This window comes from Chiloscyllium plagiosum, unplaced genomic scaffold (assembly GCF_037043375.1).
Source record: "Chiloscyllium plagiosum isolate Xiang-an unplaced genomic scaffold, Cpla_swu_hap1 HiC_scaffold_6, whole genome shotgun sequence".
NCBI lineage: Eukaryota > Metazoa > Chordata > Chondrichthyes > Orectolobiformes > Hemiscylliidae > Chiloscyllium > Chiloscyllium plagiosum.
This window is the reverse complement of record NW_028270144.1, coordinates 91485865-91507276: the sequence shown is the minus strand read 5'-3', so window position 1 is coordinate 91507276 and position 21412 is coordinate 91485865. Positions and strand designations below refer to the sequence as shown.

At 40.3% G+C, this 21412-nt stretch overlaps 1 protein-coding gene across 2 annotated transcripts in view; it reads right to left on the bottom strand.

Annotated features, from left to right (window-relative positions):
* pan3 (poly(A) specific ribonuclease subunit PAN3) overlaps nucleotides 1-21412 on the bottom strand; it is a 172202-nt gene that overhangs the window by 116147 nt on the left and 34643 nt on the right. For both annotated transcript variants that reach the window (XM_043692011.2, XM_043692013.2), the window contains exons 3-4: nucleotides 15037-15109; nucleotides 4567-4634 (exon numbers count right to left, since the gene is read on the bottom strand). In XM_043692011.2, coding sequence (XP_043547946.2) covers nucleotides 4567-4634; nucleotides 15037-15109 — 141 coding nt within the window. The remainder of the gene's footprint in view (nucleotides 1-4566; nucleotides 4635-15036; nucleotides 15110-21412) is intronic.

The window sequence follows — 21412 nt, the reverse complement described above, 5'->3', positions numbered from 1 at the left end:
ATTCACCAAACTCTTACGCTTGCACTCATTTTTCTTAGCTGTGCTGAAAAACAGTGTTTATAGTCAACCAAATTGGGGCCAGAGAATAATATCCAACCTGCCTGGTAACTAGCTACACAGCTCTCATGGCAGTGTGTTTATCCTGTCTAAGCTGCAAGAAATAGATTTTTTTTTAAAATTGAAACAATACTTTGCAGTCACTACTAATTACAGACTAGATTAAATTTTAAGAACAAACATAATTTAAACTCCCTATTCACCAAACCCTCAAGTTTGTACTGTTTCCTCAGTTGCACTTATTTATATAGTAAAATTAACATATGGTAAAGGAAATAACAAGTTTTTTATTTAAAGTATTCCAGAGGCCTTGTATGTTGCTTGAAAGGTCAGTACTTATGTACAAGTTGGTCTCTTCAAACCCTCCAGCCATTGTGGTAGATGAAGAACAACCATAGTGCTGCTGGGGAGGAGTTCTAGGGTTTTGATTCCACGACAGTAAAGAAACAGCAATCTAGTTCCAGTCCGGATTACAATGTTGCTTGGAGTGAAATATGCAATTGTTGTTGTTCTTGCGCGTCTGCTGTCCCTCTTCTAAATGGTAGAAGTTTTGGATTTGTAAAATGGTACAGACTATCTTATAGGCGGTACACAGCCAACTCCTTAAGTATTCACTCACTCCACCACTGGGAGAGAGGCAAGTAGGGTCCTAATTAAAGAAGGTGCCTGGTTTTGGTTGATATGGAGCTTCTTGAGTGCTGTTAAAGTGGACTCAACCAAGCAAGTGGAAAGTCTGAAGGAAAGTTACTCACAATAGAACTGTCAGCCTGTGACCGACCTATTCTTATTTCCACAGTGTTCACATGGCCAGTTCTGTAAAAGTTCAGATAAATAGTACCCTGCAGGATACTGAAGTGGCAGTTCAGCAATGATGATGCCATTTAACATCAAGGAGAGATCATATTATTTTGTTGGACATCATCATTGCATAGAACTTGTGCAATGCAAATATTACTTGTTAGTTTTCAGCCAGAACTAAACGTTATGTAGATTCCACTGCATTCAGACATAGACTGCTTCAGAATCTGAGGAATTGGAAATGGTATTGAACACTGTACAATCAATGGGCATCTTGATTTCTGACATTATTTTGGAGGGAAGATCATTGACGTTGTAGCTAAGATGCTTAGCTAAGGACACTGCCTAGAGGTGCTCCTGTAGCAAAGATTCATGGAGGCAAATCATTCTTTTCGCTTTTAGATAAAATGCCAACCGATGAAATCTCTGCTCCCCTGTTTCCCATTGACCTCAATTTTGCTGGGACTCTTTAATGCCACACTCAAATGAATGCTGCCTTGATGTTGACACCAGTCTATCTATCTAAGATCACCTCTGGAATTCAGCTTTTTTTTGTCCATGCTTGGACAGTGACTGCATTATGTCAGGGTAATTCATCAGTGAAGTCTAAAGACAATATGACCATACTATTGAAAACTTTTTCCAGTATTTTTCCCTTCAACTGAAATATTTTGTTTAGTAAATACACTATTCCTCAGATAAGGACAGGAAGCTTCAATTTACTCTGCTAATTCATATTCTAGTGTAGTGTAAAGTCTTGGTTGGAGTGGAAGTAAAGTAAGGATGATAGAAATATAGATACATAGCAGAAAATAAAACAAGGAAGGATCCCTTAGTGTTGCAGATTTTGATCCTAGAGGGGAACTTTAACCCCCAACTTTCTAACAGAGGCAAAACTGCTACTAACTGAGTTTACACTGAGAAGCCAAATGCTCCTTCATATTAAAAGAAAATAAAGACATTTAAAGTGATCATTACAAGTTATTTTCCAAGTTAGTTGGGCAAAAATGAAAAGCTTACAACTAAACGAATTTGACCAGCCATTCACATTTGGTAAACTAACCTAATTCCCAGAATCCAAAAATTGAGAAAATCTAATTCTTCCAAAATTTCAAGACTGATGGTTGTTGTAAATTATGCAAGTTTTTAAGAGATGAAAAACTTGCTGGCTTGCACCACACAAGAATTATCAGAACATATATTATCAGTACCTATAAGAATATTATGCATCAGTGACAGCTATGTGCATTGAGTTAATAAAGAATAATGGAAGAGTTTTTAAAGCAGTAGAGTAAACTGATCAATTAACTGATCAGATAGATCACATTCAAAAAGTTAAGCTACAACAACTATCTCAATGCCAAGATCATTTTTTTTAAACCACATTAAGTAGCTTCATCCACATTTAATTGTTTTCGTTTCAATGAAGGCGTATAACAAACCATTGGGGATGTCCAGATTCTAAGAGGAACAGTTAAGCAAAAGCACTTAAAGTTCAAGAAATAATGATCATTGCTGAGAAATATATTCAAGGGAGAAATTACTAGTAAATTTTAGAAGTGCTACTGCAAAGAATATAAAGATTACCAGGCCCAAACAGAACAAAAACCTACTAAAAAGATATCAGATGGCACAAAACTTTCATTTGACATCCCAGCTCAGAATAATGCATTTTTTGGTGGCATGGCTTACAGCATTTGAACTGGATTCCTGATTTGCTCTGTTTTAGAACTTTATTCAGTTTTTAACCTTAGTGAGTTTTGAGAAGATTTGTAGCTCAGGTTGAGGTTCTGGATGTAGGTGTGCCCCCTGATCTGGAAGGTTTGTTTTCAGACCTTATGTCACCATACTAGTAACATCTTCAGTGAGCTTCCAAATGAAGCACTGGTGGTGTAACACGCTTTCCATTTATATGTTTGAGTTACAAATATATGTCCTCAGGAAAACAACAACAAGCTGCCATTCCTAGATGTCACAGTAGAACGAACAGCCAATGGGGAACTTCAAACCAGCGTCTACAGGAAAACACCACCATAAGGACCAAATATTGAACTACAAAAGTAATCGTTCCAACATTCACAAACAAAGCTGCATTAGAACATTATCTCATGAGCCACCATACACTACAGCACAGAGGAACTATGCAGAGGAAAATCATATATACAGTGTATTCAAAAGGAACAGATACCTAATGAACACAGTCTGCCAATTTCTGAACAACCAACACAAACAGGTCGACAAAACACATCCAGAAACCCTACCCACTCTTCCCCTACATCAAAGACATCTCAGAAATGACAGCCAGACTACTCAGACTCCTTGGCATCATGGTAGCACACAAACCCACCAACACACTAAAAACAGCAGCTAAAGAACTTGAAAGATGCTATACAGGCAACAAGCAAAATTAATGGTCATCTACCAAGTACCTTGCAAGAACTGTAACAAACATTACATTGGATACACAGGCAGAAAACTAGCCACCAGGGTACAGGGTACCTCTGGGCCACCCGGACGAACCAACCCAACCAACCTGTAGCACAGCATTTCAACTCCCCCTCCCACTCCACCGAGGATATGCAGGTCATTGGACTCATCCACCGCCAAACCACAACAACCCGACGGTCGGAGGAGGAGCGTCTTATCTTCCGACTGGGAACCCTCCAACCGCAGGGGATGAACTTGGACTTCACCAGTTTCTTCATCCCCCCTCCCCCCACCTTGTCTCAGCCGGATCCCTCCAGCCCGGCACCGCCTTCCTGACCTGCAGTCTTCTTCTTGACCTCTCCGCCTTCATCCTACTCCGACCTATCACCCTCACCTTGACCTCTTTCCACCTATCACATTTCCAACGCCCCTCCTCCAAGTCCCTCCTCCCTACCTTTTATCTTCTCCTGCTGAACACTCTCTCCTCATTCCTGAAGAAGGGCCTGTGCCCGAAACGTCGAATCTCCTGTTCCCTGGATGCTGCCTGACCTGCTGTGCTGTTCCAGCAATAAAGTTTCAACTTTGATCTCCAGCATCTGCAGACCTCACTTTCTCCTACATGAACATCAACCAACCACAAAACGTCATGACCCACTCTCACTAGTATCCTTACACACAGATGAGGAAGGACACTACTTCAACCGGGACAATACATTCATCCTAGGACAAACCAAACTGAGGCATGCACCAGAATTCCTCGAAGCATGGCATTCCAACCGGAACTCTATCAACAAACACATTGGCTTGGATCCTGTTTACTACCCCCTGAGAAAAAGAACAGGAAATGGCATTACCAAACCAAGAAACCTCAAACATATAAATAGAAAGCGGGTTACACCAGCAGTGCTTCATTCGGAGGCTCACTGAAGATGTTACCTTGTATGGTGATGCAATGTCTGAAATCAAACCTTCCAGTTCAGCAAGCAAACCTACATTCAGTTTTAACCTTCTATCGTCTGTCCACCAAAACAAATAACCAGTTAACAATTAATTTGAGCTTTAAAAACAGAACTATGTAGTGTTGTCTATAAATATAAGAGACACAAATGTCAATGGAATTCATCTCTTTGGTTGAAAGGGTTCATTTTTCATAATTTTTCTCTCCCTCTATGGTAAAGGCAGGAGAATGGATAAGTATCTTTTGAGTTGGCTGAGGAACAGATATACAAAGAAACGAAAATAATTAAGTTACTTTGCAGTTAAAAATGTGGTCAAACTACCTACCTTTCTTCGTTGAGAAATGCTGAGGCCAGAGAAATCACTGAACAATGAGGCAGGTAAATTTAGTTGATCTGCAAAATAAGTTTAAATCTTCAGTTACAAACCAATTAGTATTCCCTACATCTACTCAATCATATTGAGCCAGAATTTGCTGCAAGGCTGATAATAAGTCCAATGGTATTCATCATTGTGTGAAAAATGGTGCAGCAATTTCTGGTGAGTAGCAGACACACAGTTCAACGTGAATATCCAAAAAAATCCAGTTAAGTTTTTCTATTGCTACATTTGCAAAAAACCATAAAACTGACTGCCTTAATTACGTAAGTACACTACATGATGTGAACATATGAATTGAAAGCAGAAAAAGACCATTCAGTGCCTCAAACCTCATCATCATTCAATAAAATCATGACTGGGCTGCTTGTGTTTTTAATTCCGCATTCCAATCTGTCCCCAACAAGCTTTGCATGTGAAGCTTAACAAGAAAGCATGTACCTCCACCTTGAAAGTATACCTGTGACCATGACTCCACTGCTGTCTTAGGAAGACAGTTCCAAAGTCACACAAGCCGTGCACACGAAAAAGCTCATCAGGGAAACAATTAATTTTAGAAGTGTTCTTAATCTCTAAAGTTCTGCACTCACCCACAAGGAGGATGCAACTTTTATATGTGTACTTCATCAAGATTGTTCAGGATATTTTATCTTCATTCAAGTCATCCCTCATTCTTCTAAACTCCAGTCGGAAAAAAAACCCAGAACTTCCAGTATGTCACATGAACACAAGTATTCTTTTGACAACATAACTTCATCACTGCCATTCTAATACTAAGGTTTAACTACAACAAAGGTTGAGAGTAACAACTGTAACAGAACAATGGGCATTTTTTCAGGAGATTTTCAGTTCAGACCAATTTCAATAAGTATGAAATCTTTTGGATATCGAATAAAATTAGGGAAGTAAACACGTGGCTAAGGGAAACAAGTGTATGGGAAAGAGGGATTCCATTTCATGGGACATTAACATCTGTTTCAGAACAGAGGAGATCTGTACTGATGGGACGGTCTCCTCCTGAACCAATCTGGAACCAGTATTCTAGCAAACAGGGAAATAAGGTGGTCACCAGGCCTTTAAACCAGGGAGTCTGGGGAAGGGAAGAGGAAAAATGGCAGGAAGTATGGTGGTAAATAAAAAGAAAGGCAGCAGGTTAGCATGTGTGCAGGAGGGTTTAACCACATGGCAGACTATGAAAGATGTAAAAAGGAAGGATAACTCAGGAGATATTATTCTTGGAGTTGTTGGAATTCATAAAGAGAATCCAAAAACTAGCATAAGGGCACTTTACCTGAATGTTCATAGCATTTGTAACAAGTTAATGACACAAATCATCGCGAATGAATATGATTTAGTAGCCATTGAGGAGACATGGCTGCAGGATGGTCATGACAGGGAGGTGGTGTAGCTCTTGATATTTAAGGATGACATCAGGGCTGATGTCATCCTTAAATGATGTGAGTGATAATATAGGCTCTATGGAGAATAAGGCTGAATCCATTTGGGTGGAAATTAGAAATTCTAAGAAGAAAGGCTACACCTATCAGTGACTTTAAGAAAACAAGAGAGGCTTTCAAGTTGAAAGAGAAGACATACAAAGTCGTAAAGATCAGCAGGAAACTAGAAGATTGGGAAAGCTTTAAAGATCAACAGAAAACCGCAAAAAGAATCATAAAGTTAGATTATGAGAAAAAATTAGCTCAGAGCATAAAAACAAGACAGGAAAAGTTTCTATAAATACAGAAAACAAAACAAAAAAGTGACTAAAATAAATATTGGTCCTTTAGAGAATGAGAAGGGTATTTAGTAATGGGCTATGAGGAAATGGCTGAGGGATTGAAGAGGTCTTTTTTTTTTGTTGGTCTTCACAGTGGAGGACATGAATAACGTGCCAGCAATTGACAAATAACGAAGATAGGCGAGGACCTGGAAACAATCATTGTCATGGAAGAGGTAGTGTTGGGCAAGCTAATGGACCCAAGGGTAGACTTGTCTCCTGGCCCTGATGGAATGCATCCCAACGTGATAAAAGAGATGGCGGGGGGGGGGGGATCCAAGATGGCGGCGACCCAGCAAGACTGAGTCTATAGTGCTCCTCTCAAGACTTGGGTACAGTGGGTCACCCACCCCCTACCACGCTCACCAAATCATTTATAATAGTTGTGTAATTTAATTAGTTGTGTAATATTACATTTAAACAATTTAATCCTAAGTAAAAATGACCAAAGGGAAAGGAGCCCGCAGCTCTCAGCAAGCAGGAACCCCTCCCCCACCCTCTCCACCTGCAGCAGAGGCGTCCATAGCCGCCCCAGGGGACTTACCTACAGTAACAAGCCTTGCAGAAATGATTTCCAAGCTGGATTCGAAGATCGATGCCTTTATTGCAGAATCCAGAAATCGTTGGGACTCGTTCTCGGCCGCGCTGCAGAAGCACGACCGAGAAATCCAAGAAATTGAACGCCGAGTCGGAGGGGCAGAGTTAAAGGCCGCGACCTCCGAAAATACCACTCAATCGGCCGTGGATCAGGTCCGGACTCTCGAGCAGCGAGTCCGGACCTTGGAAAATCATATTGACGACCTCGATAATCGAGATCGTCGAAAAAATATTCGTTTGCTGGGCCTTCCCAAACGGCAAGAGGAAGGCCAGCTTACAGCATTCCTGGAGCAGTGGCTGCCACAGCTTTTAAATCTGCAAGCTGGATCAGACCAGGTAAGAGTGGAATGGGCCTACCGGGTCGCAATACGTGGGCCCGGCTCGAAACCAGCGCCCACGCCCGGTCCTGTTCCGGCTGCAGAGCTACAAGGAGAGGCAGATACTCCTAGAAGCCTCTAGAAATCTCGGAAAAGACCCCCAAGCTATGATCTATAAAGGATCCAAGATCATGCTATTTCAGGGCTTTTCCCAGGCTCTGGTTCGAAAGAGGAAGGTATTCGACGAGGCAAAGAAGCGTTTAAGGGACTTAAATATTCAGTACTCCTTACGCTACCCAGCGACATTACGCTTTAACCATGAAGGATCCGTATGTAACTTTGGATCACCAGAAAAGGCTAAGGAATTTTTGAACTCTCTTAGATAAACTGTAAGACATAATGGATGTTGGTCTGCCTTTCCCCCCGCTTTGGTTTATATCCCCCCTTTTTTTTTTCTCTTACCTTACTGTTTAATATTATCATGGGGGGTGGGGAGAGGGATTTGATTTTCTCCCCCCCTTGGGGATTATTTTATGTATATATGAGGGATGTATGTATATATGTGTGTGTGTGTGTATATATATATATATATATATATATATAAAAAAGCTGGGGGTATGGTTAATGTTGGTGGGGGGAGGTGGTTACCTTATTCAATTTTACCTCTGTCTCTAGGAGCGGGGTTGTTTTCCCCTTGTTATTCTGTATTATTATATTTAATTATTATTTGTTGAGGTGGTAATTTTATAGTTATATGTTTATATATGGTATTAACATTACTAAGTATGCCCAGGTGTTGGTATGGGTGGGGGTAGGGTGCTCACTGTTAACTCCAGCTTTGTATTATATTTGAATTCTCCTCATTTTATTGAGGAGTGCCTGGGTCAAGGGTGGGGCATTGGTTGGGAGAGGATATGATGGACTTTTGGAGAGAAAGTGACACCCCCTGGGAACAAAGGGGAAAGTCTCCACTTAGATAAGTTTTATAATTTTTTTTTTTAGAAATAGTTTTTTATTGTATTGTTGTGGGTGTATTAAAGAGGTTTTATTTTTGTAAATTTTATATGTTCTACGCTCAGTATGTTCTGGATAGGGTTCCCCCTCCCAAGGGGTCTCGGATTGGCCCAGAGGATTATGGTTGATCAGTCGGTTAAATGGTGCACCTGGAATGTCAAGGGGAGTAATTCGCCAGTCAAAAGGAAGAAAATATGATCAAATCTTAAGAAGGAAAGAGTTGATATAGCTCTCCTTCAGGAGACACACCTGTCAGATAAAGAACACCTGAAATTACGACAGGGCGGATTTGATCAGGCCTTTTTTTCTTCTTTTAGCTCAAAAAGCAGGGGAGTTGTTGTTCTTGTTCGGAAGAATTTCCCTTTCTAAATCCTAAAGCAGATAAAAGACGAATCTGGACGATATATTTTGAGTAAAGCCCTCATAAATGGAGAGGAATATGGGATTTTAAATTTGTACTGCCCCCCCGGCACACCCCTTTAAATTTATAACGGAAGCCTTTTCAAAATTGATGGCTTTTGATGCCCGTCATATAATTATAGGGGGAGACTTTAATTGTATTATGGATCCGAAAATAGATAGGATTCCCAAGAGTACTGCAGGAGTATCTCCCAGATCTAGACAATTGATGGATCTGAACAAAGAATTAGGATTAGTAGATGTATGGAGATGTCTTCATCCACAGGGCAGAGACTTTTCTTTCTACTCTAATCCACATAAATGTCATACCAGAATTGATATGATTTTTGCCCCCTCGATTTTTTAAAATTCCATATCATCCTGTAAAATAGGTAGTATAGCAATTTCCGACCACGCTGCTGTATATATGGAAACTAAGGCAAGGAACAATGGGACATCCCCTCGGCATTGGCGTATGGACCCCTTCCTAATGAAAGATAGTAAATTTGTAAAGTACTTCTCTCAAGAATTTAAACCTTTTTTAGAAATTAATTCAGGTACAGCTAGCAACCCGTCAATGATGTGGGAGACCATCAAAGCCTACACGCAAGGCTTGATCATCTCCTACTCAGCGACCCAGAAGAAATTAAAGGGAGAACAACAGCGTCTGCTTGAAGCCCGCTTGACTTCCTTACAAATATGGTGCACTGAAAGACCGAATTATTTTATAAAATATGGCAGCCTTTCTTGAATTACATAAATACAGATATTCCGGCTATCCTAACAAAGGCTTTTATTTAATTGAGATTACAAACCTGGCTGGTCCGGGGCCCCTCGGGGGAGGAATGCCGCACGAATACGGGTTTTATTACATCTGATGTTAACACATTCCGAGCATGTAAGAGACTTAAATATACACTCTGGTTAGTTGTAGGTTAGATTAGTAGATAGTTGAGTTTTGTTTGGTTTTTTTTTTGGTTTTTTTTTGTTAAATTTTGGCTATTGTATATTTGAGCTAATTGTATATCAATGTTTATATCTGAGAGTTTTGTTTATTTTTGTAAACTTGTAAAAATGTTAAATTTCTAATAAAAATATCTATATAAATAAAAAAGAGATGGCAGGAGAAATAGCAAATGCAGTTGTGGTAATTTTCCAAAATTCACTGGACTCTGGGGTAGTTCCAGCAGATTGGAAAACAGCAAATGTGATGGCACTGTTTAAAAAGGGAGGTTGACAAAAGTTAGGGAATTATAGACCAATTAGCTTAACTTCTGTGGTGGGGAAAATGCTCGAGACTATTATCAAAGAAGAAATAGCAAGGAATCTAGATGGAAATTGTCCCATTGGGCAGATGCAGATCATGCTTAACTAATCTTTTGGAATTCTATGAAGACATTACAAACACTGGGGACAATGGGGATCCAGAAGACGTGATCGACGTAGATTTCCAAAAGGCATTCGACAAGATGCCTCACAAAAAGCTGCTGCATAAGGTAAAGATGCAAAGCTTTACGGGCAACGTATTAGCATGGCTAGAGGGTTAGTTAACCAACAGGAAGCAAACTGTGGGAGTAAATGAGTGCTATTCTGGTTGGCAATCAGTAACTAGTGGCGTGCCTTAGGGATCAGTGTCGGGACTGCAATTATTCACAATTTACATAGATGATTTGGAGTTGGGGACCATGTGTAGAGTGTCATCTGCAAACTTTGACACAGAGGAGTGTTAGAACAAAGTGTGCAGGGGACTGTGAAGCTTTGCAAAGGGACACAGATAATTTAAGTGAATGGCCAAATATCTGGCAGATGGATTACAATGTTAATAAATGTCAAGTCATCTATTTTGATTGGAATAATAGTAAAAAAGACTACTACTTGAATGGTAAGAAAAATTGCAGCATGCTGCTGTGTACAGGGACCTGGGTGTCTTTGTGCATGAATCACAGAAGGCTAGTCTACCTACAGGTACAACAGGTAATTAAGGCGGCAAATGAACTTTTGTCCTTCATTGCTAAAGGAATTGAATTTAATTGCAGAGAGGTTATGTTGCAGCTGTATTAGGTGCTGGTGAGGCCACATCTGCAGTATTGCGTGCAGTTTTGGTCTCCTTACTCAAGAAAGGATGTACTGGCACTAGAAGGGGTGCCGAGAAGGTTCACTAGTTGAGGGGGTTGGCTTTTGAGGAGAGACCAAAATTTAGAAAGATGCGGGGGGAGGGGGGAGGGGTGGAGGGGAGAGAAAATCTTATAGAAACATATAAAACTATGTAGAGAATAGGTAAGATAGAAGTAGAAAGGATGTTTCCACTGGCAGGTGAAATGAGGCCAAGAGTGCATAGCCTCAAAATTAGGGGGAGCAGTTTTAGGACTGAATTGACCCTCCTCTATATTGGGGAGACAGGCCGCCTACTTGCGGAACGTTTCAGAGAACACCTCTGGGACACCTAGACCAACCAACCCAACCGCCCCATGGCTCAACACTTCAACTCCCTCTCCCACTCCAGCAAGGGCATGCAGGTCCTTGGACTCCTCCATCGCCAGACCATAGCAACACGACGGCTGGAGGAGAAGCGCCTCATCTTCCGCCTAGGAACCCTCCAACCACAAGGCATGAACTCATATTTCTCCAGTTTCGTCATTTCCCCTCCCCACACCTTGTCTCAGTCAAATCCCTCGAACTCAGCACCGCCTTCCTAACCTGCAATCTTCTTCCTGACCTCTCCGCCCCCACCCCACTCCGGCCTATCACCCTCACCTTGACCTCCTTCCACCTATCGCATTTCCAACGCCCCTCCCCCAAGTCCCTCCTCCCTACCTTTTATCTTAGCCTGCTGGGCACACTTTCCTCATTCCTGAAGAAGGGCTTATGCCCGAAACGTCGATTCTCCTGACCTGCAACACATTTTCAGCTCTGATCTCCAGCATCTGCAGTCCTCACTTTCTCCTCAAGGGGTATACACCTTGCCCACCACAAGACATCTATGCCATTTCTGAACTAGTTCCAATTTCTTTACGGAGTAAGCATCTACTGCCACTTCCAAGGTATTTAAATTATGATACCTTCTCCAGCAGTTGACCATTTGAAGAAAGAGAATATTAAAATTAAAATTTTTATTTTCTCATTTATAAAAAAGCAAAAGCTTTTTAAAAATCACATCATGAGAATAAGTGGCAGCTATTTCCAAATGTGATTATGCAGAGTGGATCAAATGACCTCCTTACAAGTTGCAAAAATATGAATAAAAATTTTCCAAATACTTACTCCACAAAGTCCATGATTATAATGCGGAAATGTGATATAATATGCAAAGTCAAATGCATATCTAATACAACATAAATTACAGCTTTTAAAATTCTGAACGATCATGCTGCAGCTAGTTTTTGCCATGAAATGGTTGAGAGGGTCATATGTTCCAATAATACCTTCACTGATACTTTTGAAACTCCTTGCTCCAGAGGTTTTGCCACCCACTGAAACGATTGGGAGAAGTGCCAAAATGCAGTCTGAAAATTCTTCAGTGGCATAATACTGAATGAAAAATATGCATCTCTCCAGTTGCAAAGGGGGAAGGTGCTTACAGCAGCAAGTGGTCCTGGATATTACAATTGACATCTGTGACCATGTAATCTGACTACCAACCCATTAGGATCATGCAGATAGCGATGGCACAGTAAGCCCAATATAAAAGGAAGTCCTCTGAAGTTTTCTACCAGGGTCCATTTGTCAAACCCTCTGGCATTAAGAGATTCGGAATGGGTCAGGGCTATGAACCAGAGAGTCCCTCGTCAAGAATCTATACACCAAAGTCAGACATACATTTTTGTTTGGCTGGAGCTGTTTTTTGGACAGCAGCATCTATGACTCAGCAGACTTCTTTAGGCTAACTGTTGCTCATCCAAATGTTAGTTAGCCTGTTTTTTTTGAGGGGGTGGAATTTAGTGAAAAGTGTGTCTTGAAAATTAGATATCCTACTTTCGCCTGGTTAGAGCATGACACCCTGATGGATTGTTATCTTTGTGCTCAATAAAAAGAAAATTTTAAAATGTGTAACTTGGAATGTAAATACTCGTGAATAATCTCAAGAACAACCATCCAGTAAGAACAGATTCTATCTTTTATGTGAATTGTAAAAACATCAAATTGCTAATTGCCATCCTCAATGAGATTCTCATTCACAGAGAGGACAGTCGAATGAAGCATCAAGGGATACACCTTTACTGAAATTGAAAGACTAACAGCAACCTTCATGTCCAATGAGTTGGTTGTTCCCCCTCGAAATAGGATCTTGCATGCACTTTTATACAAATGGAACATAAAATGAGATTTCACTGATAACTAACCAATATGACACTCTCATCAGAACTTATGCCCTAAATCTCAACTCCAATGAGATGTTGAGGAAAAGTTTATTCTGACCTTGAAGTCCCCACAGCCAACTCAAAAGATAAAAATGCCATCCTTATGAGAAATTAATGCTTGTGGTAAGGCGAAACCACTAGGAAAGCTGGGTGGAAAAGCAATAGGACCCTGTTACTGACAAAGTATGCTCAGTATAACAAATATCTTCTTCCACAATTAGGACCAATACAAAACCAAAAAACATCATAGATCAACGCACTGGCCAGTCCTGGATTTCGTTTTGGTGGAGTTTGGCAGTGGATGCATCATGATTGCTAGGCACCAACAACTGCAAACCCAGGACACTGCTACAGAAGTTCTTTCCTTATCCTAAATGACTTCAGCTGCTTTAAAGACTCTGTCATAACATCAGGACTGGTTTGCTGGCAAGTGATTCCTTGGTGTGCACTCCATTCACAACTCCGATAATGAAGTAATCCATATCTTCTTACAAAACCTGACTGATATCCAAGTTTCAGCTGACTAATGATAGTTAACGTTTAAGCCAATTGTTGACTATATCTGGCTGCCTTTCTGTCAACTTCAACAGCACAGCCAGCAAGCTTCCTACTACAACTATGTGCAGATCACCAATTATCAAAAGCTTACCTGGACCAGTTAAAATAACATTCTAGCTTCAAAGCCAAGGCAGAGACTTGATAACACTGTAGGTCGCAAAGAAACTAAGTCAGGAGTGCTCTGAAATACATAGTTCCACCTGCCACAATATTGAAAAAGTACAGAGTGGCCAATTTGATTAATGTCCCAGGTGAGCTGAACCATGAATGTGCTGTGATTATGTTTGAGTATTTACTGCTTACTTTAGTAGCACCATCCACCTCTAAGAACTGGAATAAGCAGCTATATGGAAACAACATTTCTGAATTGCCTTCAAAAGTTACCAACTTTTTCAATCTAAACATATACTTCCATCCCTTCACCATTACGAGTTCCTAATCCTGAATTTCCTACATAGCGCAACATGCACAATGACATGTCCCTTATTTCCTAAAAGCATTTAAGGATCGACAAGTATGGCCATGTCTGCATCAATTACATCCCAAGTTAGGATATTTTTAAAAAGGGATATTCAATTCATAGACATTAGTTAATTATTTCTACACAGCAAATTATTCTTTCAAGAGTATTTGGTCCATTATTATTGATAAGCAAAGCTTATGCTCAGGCCTACTCTATACTTCTATATACTTTCTCAGATATTTCACATTACAAAATTATTTTCTCCTGCTTCTTTTGATTCCAGAACACAATTAGTCTTTGATTAAAACTACCGAATTAATTTGTAAAGTGCAAATTCACCAGAGTGTTGATTATTATTTCTGTAGTATAAAAGATGGTACCTTTCTGCATTATTCTAGGTAAAATAGCTAAGGTTCAGAAAGGGGGAAAGTATTACTTACAAAAATAAATGTCCCAGCATTCCACAGGACTGCCAATTCACACTAACTGAGTAAAGGCAGAAAATATATAATCCTGAAATGATACCTAAAAATCATATTTAAATAATGGTTTCCAAAATATGTCTGGTACAACTTGCCAAATTAAAATCTGTATTTTATTATTATGCAAGGTTTAATATCTCAAATCAGAGCCAGAACCAAATCAAATAAGGGCAATCATGTAATTTTAACTTAATTTACACCAGATATTTACTGCATTACAAGCAAACTGAGTCGAGTACATTAAACCTGCTTCAGATCATGGTAATGTTAAAAAGAATGAGTTGGGTATACATCTGCAACATGAGTTTCTCAAAACAGAAAGTGTCAAAAATCATGACCCTACCACCACACTGTCCCCCTCCCAGTACCCACATTTAGCAAACTAAATCACAAAAAGCATCTACAAAATATATTTTTCGAAAATATACAACTGAATTCCAGTAAAATACTTTACCATGTCCTGCACAAGCATATGCTTTGGCACAATCACTCAACAGGCTGGGTGAGCTGCTGCTGTTAGCTTGCCTCTGTAAGCAAAAACAAGTATTATTATAACTGTCTTTTATGATATGCATTCGCTCACAAATCATTTATATGCCACTTGGCAAAACTTTCACCTGCCTTTCATCTTGGCTTAAATGTATCAAGTTACCAACAGACTTCATCATTACGAAAGGTTTCCTTAAATATTAAAATTCACACATCAAGTTATAGTCCAACAGGTTTATTTGGAAGCAATTCTTAAATGTGGCATGCTTACCTATAGATGTTCTATTTATTTTAGAAATTTGCTTGTACCAACATGAGTACTATACTGAAGTCAACCATAGGTCAGTGTCACTGATAGATTCTTCAAGGAGAATTTCACGGTATACTTTGAAATGGCTGGATACTACCACTTACAAAGATAAAAGGCTGCAGACTCAGACTAAGCACATGGGATCTAATAATAAGTGAGATGACCTTCAATCCTGTGATGCATAGAGGTTCTCCCAGCTTTGTGCAGTATTGAAGTCGATTTGCCTTCAACTGAAATGAGACTAAGGCATTCGCTGTCTGCTCAGATTGATATTATAGATCTCATGATACCACTCAAAGAACAGCAAGGAAGTTCGCCTGACTTTCTAGCTGATAATTATCTACTGACAACACCAAACCAGATTATTTGATCAGTTATCTTGATGTTGTTTGTGGAGTCTAGTGATGCATAAACTCTCACTTGTACGGAACTAACTTAATTTAGTTGGAAAACTCCTCTTCAAATGGATTACTAATCACAGATTCCCAGTTCAGCCATAACTCTCCACTTCCCACCTGCTCACTATACAGCATCCTAGCATTTTAAGGATTTCCTTCCTTCTTTGCAATTTCACCTGCATGCTGGTTTCCTAGTGCATTTCTGCCATCTGGACACGTGTACAAAAATGTTGTTAACAGCTTCAGTCTGGGTCCAATCAATCAGTCAGGCCAGCTGTCGTACTCAGAGAATAAATCTCATTCAATTTGTAATTTTAGGCCTCTGGAGAAGTAATGGTTCCTCCCAATCCTTTACACAGCCCTTGCTCTCCACATCCATCTAGATATCTTTGGAACCTTAATTCTTTCAACCTTCTCAGTCAATCCAAAGCGCCAATAATCTGGTTACCTGTTTACAGTCTCCATCCAGTAATCATGTGTCAGTAGGACTGCATAGTTATCTTCAACTACCCCACACAATCCCCAAGATCTAGACACTAAACTCCCTGGGTGCATGAGCCTCACATTAGTCATAGAGCCATAGAGACGAACGGCACAGAAACAGATCCTTCAGACTAACTCATCCATGCTGAACAGGCATCCTAAATTAAATCTAGTCCCATTTGCCAGCACTTGGCCCTTCTAAACCTTTCCTACTCATGTACCCATCCAGATGCCTTTTAAATGCTAGAATTGTACCAGCCTCCACCATTTCCTCTGGCAGTTCATTCCACACACACACGCCACCCTCTGTGTGAAAATGTTGCCCCTTAGGCCCCTTTTAAATCTTTCCCCTCACCCTAAACCTGTGCCCTTTAGTTCTGGACTCCCCCACCCCAGATTAGATTAGATTACCATTAGATTACATTACAGTGTGGAAACAGGCCCTTCGGCCCAACATGTCCACACCGACCCGCCGAAGCGCAACCCACCCATACCCCTACATTTACCCCTTACCTAACACTACGGGCAATTTAGCATGGCCAATTCACCTGGCCTGCACATCTTTGGACTGTGGGAGGAAACCGGAACACCCGGAGGAAACACACGCAGACACAGGGAGAATGTGCAAACTCCACACAGTCAGTCGCCTGAGGCGGGAATTGAACCCGGATCTCAGGCGCTGTGAGGCAGCAGTGCTAACCACTGTGCCACCGTGCCGCCCATTACCCTATACATACCCCTAATGATTTTATAAACCTCCATAAGGTCACCCCTCAGCCTCTGAAGCTCCAGGGGAAAAAAAAAAAAAGAGTCCCAGCCTATTCAGCCTCTCCCGATAGCTCAAACCTTCCGATCCTGGCAATATCCTTGTAAATTCTTTTTGAACCATTTCAAATTTCATAACATCCTTCCTATAGCAGGGACTGGAATTGCACACACTATTCCAAAAGTGTCCTAACCAACGTCCTATACATGACTTCCCAACTCCTATACTCAATACACTGACCAATACAGGAAAACATACCAAATGCCTTCTTCATTATCCTATCTGAGACTCCACTTTCAAGGAACTAACTATGAACGTGCACTCCAAGGTCTCTTTGTTTAGCAACACTCCCCAGGAACTTACCATTAAGTATATATGTCCTGCCCTGATTTGTCTTTCCAAAATGCAGCATCTCAGATTTATCTAAATTAAATTCCATCTGCCACTGCTGTCTTGCTGAACTTTGAGGGGCACTCTTCCCTCCCTAGCTCATTTGGAAGGTGCTGGAATCTACTGTTAAAAAAAGTCTTAAATAATGTACTTTTAAAACAAAAACCATGATCAGAACCATAGGGTAGATAAGGGAGAACCAACAGACGTGGCAAATCTGAATTTCCAAATCACATTCAATGGAGTTCCACACAAAATGTTAATAGTCAAAACAAAGGCTCACAAACTGAGGAAGACAAATTAGTATGGGTCGAGGATTGGTTACCAGGCAGAAAGCAAAGAGTCAGAATAAATGGGGGACTTTAAGTTGGGAAGCTGCGACTCATGGAATACCACAAGGTTCACTGCAGAGAACGCAACCATTTATATCTACAGTGGAAACTCGATTATCTGATTGTGATGGGCGGGCACTATTTCGTGTGGATAATCGATTATTCAGAAAATCGATTAAATGCCTTTCCTCTGGGGCTCGGAGTTTTAAAGTCTGCTCCCTATTCTAGAGAATACAGCAGCACGGGAGACCCCGCCCCCAACAGTTCCCCCCACTCGTCTTGTCACCCCCCCCCCCGCCTCCATCCACCCCTCAGCCCCTCTCCGGGGTATCCGGACTGCGCACCAACAAGATTGCTGCTGCTGCCGCTGTCTTTTGGGGTAAGTCTCCAAATAGCGTGCACACACAACTTTTTACTACAAATTTTCGACAGGTACACCTCTCTGTTGAACTCTAGGGAAAGTGTGGGGAGAGAGAGAGAGGGTGGGAGGTCAGCCATTCGGAGACGGTGCCTCTTTAATCACTGTAAACAAAAGACCTGATCACTGCTGGATGTAATGTTTCTATCGGGACCTCGAGATCTCCTTTGGATAATCCAATTTTCGGATAATTGGTATTCGGATAATTGGGTTTCCTCTGTATTTTGCAATGCAAACAAAAAGGCAGAAAGTAATATATCTAAGTTTACCAATGACAAGTAGAAATGCAAGGTGCAAGAGGGCACAAAAGGCTGCATAGTGATATTGACAGGTTAATTTGGTGGGCATCAAGGTGGCAGATGGTTTATAACATGAGGAAGTGTTAGATCATTTATTATGGTCATAAGCATAGAAAAGCTGATTTTTAAAATGTTGTTCGCTCTTGTAAGGCGATTGGAGTATAAGAATAAAGGGATCTTGTCACAAATACAGGGCACCGGTGAGATCATACCTGGAATACTATGAGAAACTTCAGTATCTGTATTTTAAAAAAAGATATACAGAATAACCTTGATTATGCGAACGAGATGGGCAGGGAGTATGTTGTTCAGATAACTGATTTATCGAATAACGTTTTTAACGGGAACTTGACATCTTGTTCGATTAATCCAAAGTTCGGATAACTGAGGTTGTTCTGTACTTGCATAAGGGGCAGGATCTGAAATGAGAGGGTTGTCCTAGAAGAGGCTGAATAAATTATCTCTATTCTCTTGAGGTTAGAAGAATGAGAGCAGGAAACATTCAAGATTAAGACAGACTAGATAGATGTTATGATCCCAGTTGATATTATTGGACAAATCAGATCCTAGATTGAGAATAACTTGCTTTGGTTTTGGTTTTAACAAGGCGGTCTCTGAGACAAAAGTATGCAACATTCTAGGCTTTGTTTAACAATAAAATAATAGTTTATTGAGCAAAAGAAAGTAAAATAAAGTAAACCAATCTATTTATTTAGATTATAAATTCTTAGAATTTGAAAACACACATTAAATTTATAATCCCATTAATTCCAAAATAGTCCTTTTGAAGTTTCGAAGAAATTATCCCCTGTACAGCACTCACACCAGAAACTGTTTCTCTAACACCTCAAAAGGCTTCAGGTAACTGAATTTACTCCCAATCTGGAACCTTTGCCAGTTAATTTAGTTTATTGTATTCTCCATTTCTCAGGAGCACTGCTCTATGTCCAAGCAAAGACTTCACAGAAGTACCCCAAAACATTGTACAACTGAAACAAAAGCCACTCCCCCTCCATAATATGCCCTTTCCTTGAACAACGAGGAACAGTTTCAGAATAAAGAGGCCCATCATTTAGGATTGGAATGAGAAACAATTTCTTCATTCAAAGGTTTGCAAGTCTGTAGAACTGTCTTAGAGGGTTGCAGATGAACCATTATTGAATATGCTTCAAGGTTGAGATTATTTCGGGGTTTCAGGGAATCAAGGGATATGGAGGGTTGGTGGGGAAACAGAGTTGCAGCTCCAGCTAAATCATGTTCATATGAGTGACAGAGCAGACTCCGTAGGGCTTAGTCTTCCCAGCTTCATAATATTTATATTCTTAGATCACCTGTCATGGTTAGGAATCTAAAACAACACCCTGTGCCCAATCTAAGTAAATATAGCACAGGTCACAATCAAAATGTCCCATGGACCCCAGTTTCAGAGTCTGTGACCTCTTACAATCATGGCTAAATTTCAAAAATGTTAATTAATTGTACACCAATTTGAAACACTTTGCTTTGATGGAAATAAATTTTATGGAAATAAATGTTCTATCAACAGTGTTGTTAAGAATATCTACTAAACAAGCATTCACAAAATGTATGTTATAATTGAAAGTGCATGGAGGTGCATAATTTTCCATCAGTTTCATAATGTGCATAACTGGGTAAATTTCACTAAGACAAACAGCTCTCACCTATAGCGATTGCATACTGTAAACAGAACACGCAAAATCTTTTTCTACATTAAAATGTTACTTTCTCCAAATAAAAGTTTCGATTTTTAAATGTTTAAAATTTAAGGAAAGTATACGTTTTAATGTGACCGATTCTCAATCTTTTAAGTTTCAATGAATACAGGTCCAATCTTCATAAAATAATCCCTTCATCCGAGCAATCAGGAAGTTACCACACTTGTGTTCGCTGAGTTGGGAAGCTGATTTGCAGACATTTCGTCCCGTCTCGGTGACATCTTCAGTGCTTTGGAGCCACCTGTGAAGCCCTGTGGTACTGTCTTCTAGAATTTATTTGGTTCCATTTGTGCTGCTTCCAGTTGCTCATTGTAGTGGTCAATGTATCGGGCCTAGTTCTGTGTGTTTGTTGATGGAGTCCGTGGATGAGTGCCATACTTCTAGTAATGCCCTGGCTGCCCTCTGTTTAGCTTGTCCAATGATTGTTGTGTTGTCCCAGTCGAATTTATTGTCCTTGTCATCTGTGTGATTAGTTACTAGCCACAGCTGGCATTTAGTGACGAATTGGTGTTCGTGGATGCAGATTGCTAGTTGGCTGCCTGTTTGTCCTATATAATACCTTGAATCAGCAAGTGAACTTTCTCTGGACTACCTCAAGTAAAAAGATGCTCTTTATTAATCAAGGAGATAAAAGTTGTAGACAGTACTCCAGGTGTATTTTAACAAGCATCTCGAATGAGCACTTAAAATGCCAAGCTATAAGCTATGGACCAAGTGCAGGTAAATTGAATTAGTGTTGTTTTGCTGTTTGTTGGCTGGCATAGACATGGTGGTTGAAGGATGTGTTTCTATCCCTCTGTGGTCCCACCAACACCCTCTACAACTGCAACAAAACTTCTCTACTTTTATAATCCCTTGTAATAAATAGCAACATCCCATTTACTTTCCTAATTATTTGCTGTACCTGCATACTAACTTTATGCAATTAAATGTATCAGGACACTCAGATCTCTCCCTACCATGTGTTCTGCGTTCTTTTTCCACTGAAATCACATGCTGCTGTTAATTCTATTAGAGTGGACAAATGCACATGCTTCTGCAGTATATTGTAACATTTTTTGCAGTTACTTTCCCACCTGTTGGAGTGCTAAGTTACAATTAAGTAGTAAAACATCTACAAAGAGATATGGGTAGGTTAGGTGAACTGGCCAAAGTATGGAGTTTAACGCAGATCGGTGTGAGGTAATCCCTTTTGGTCAGGATATTTGA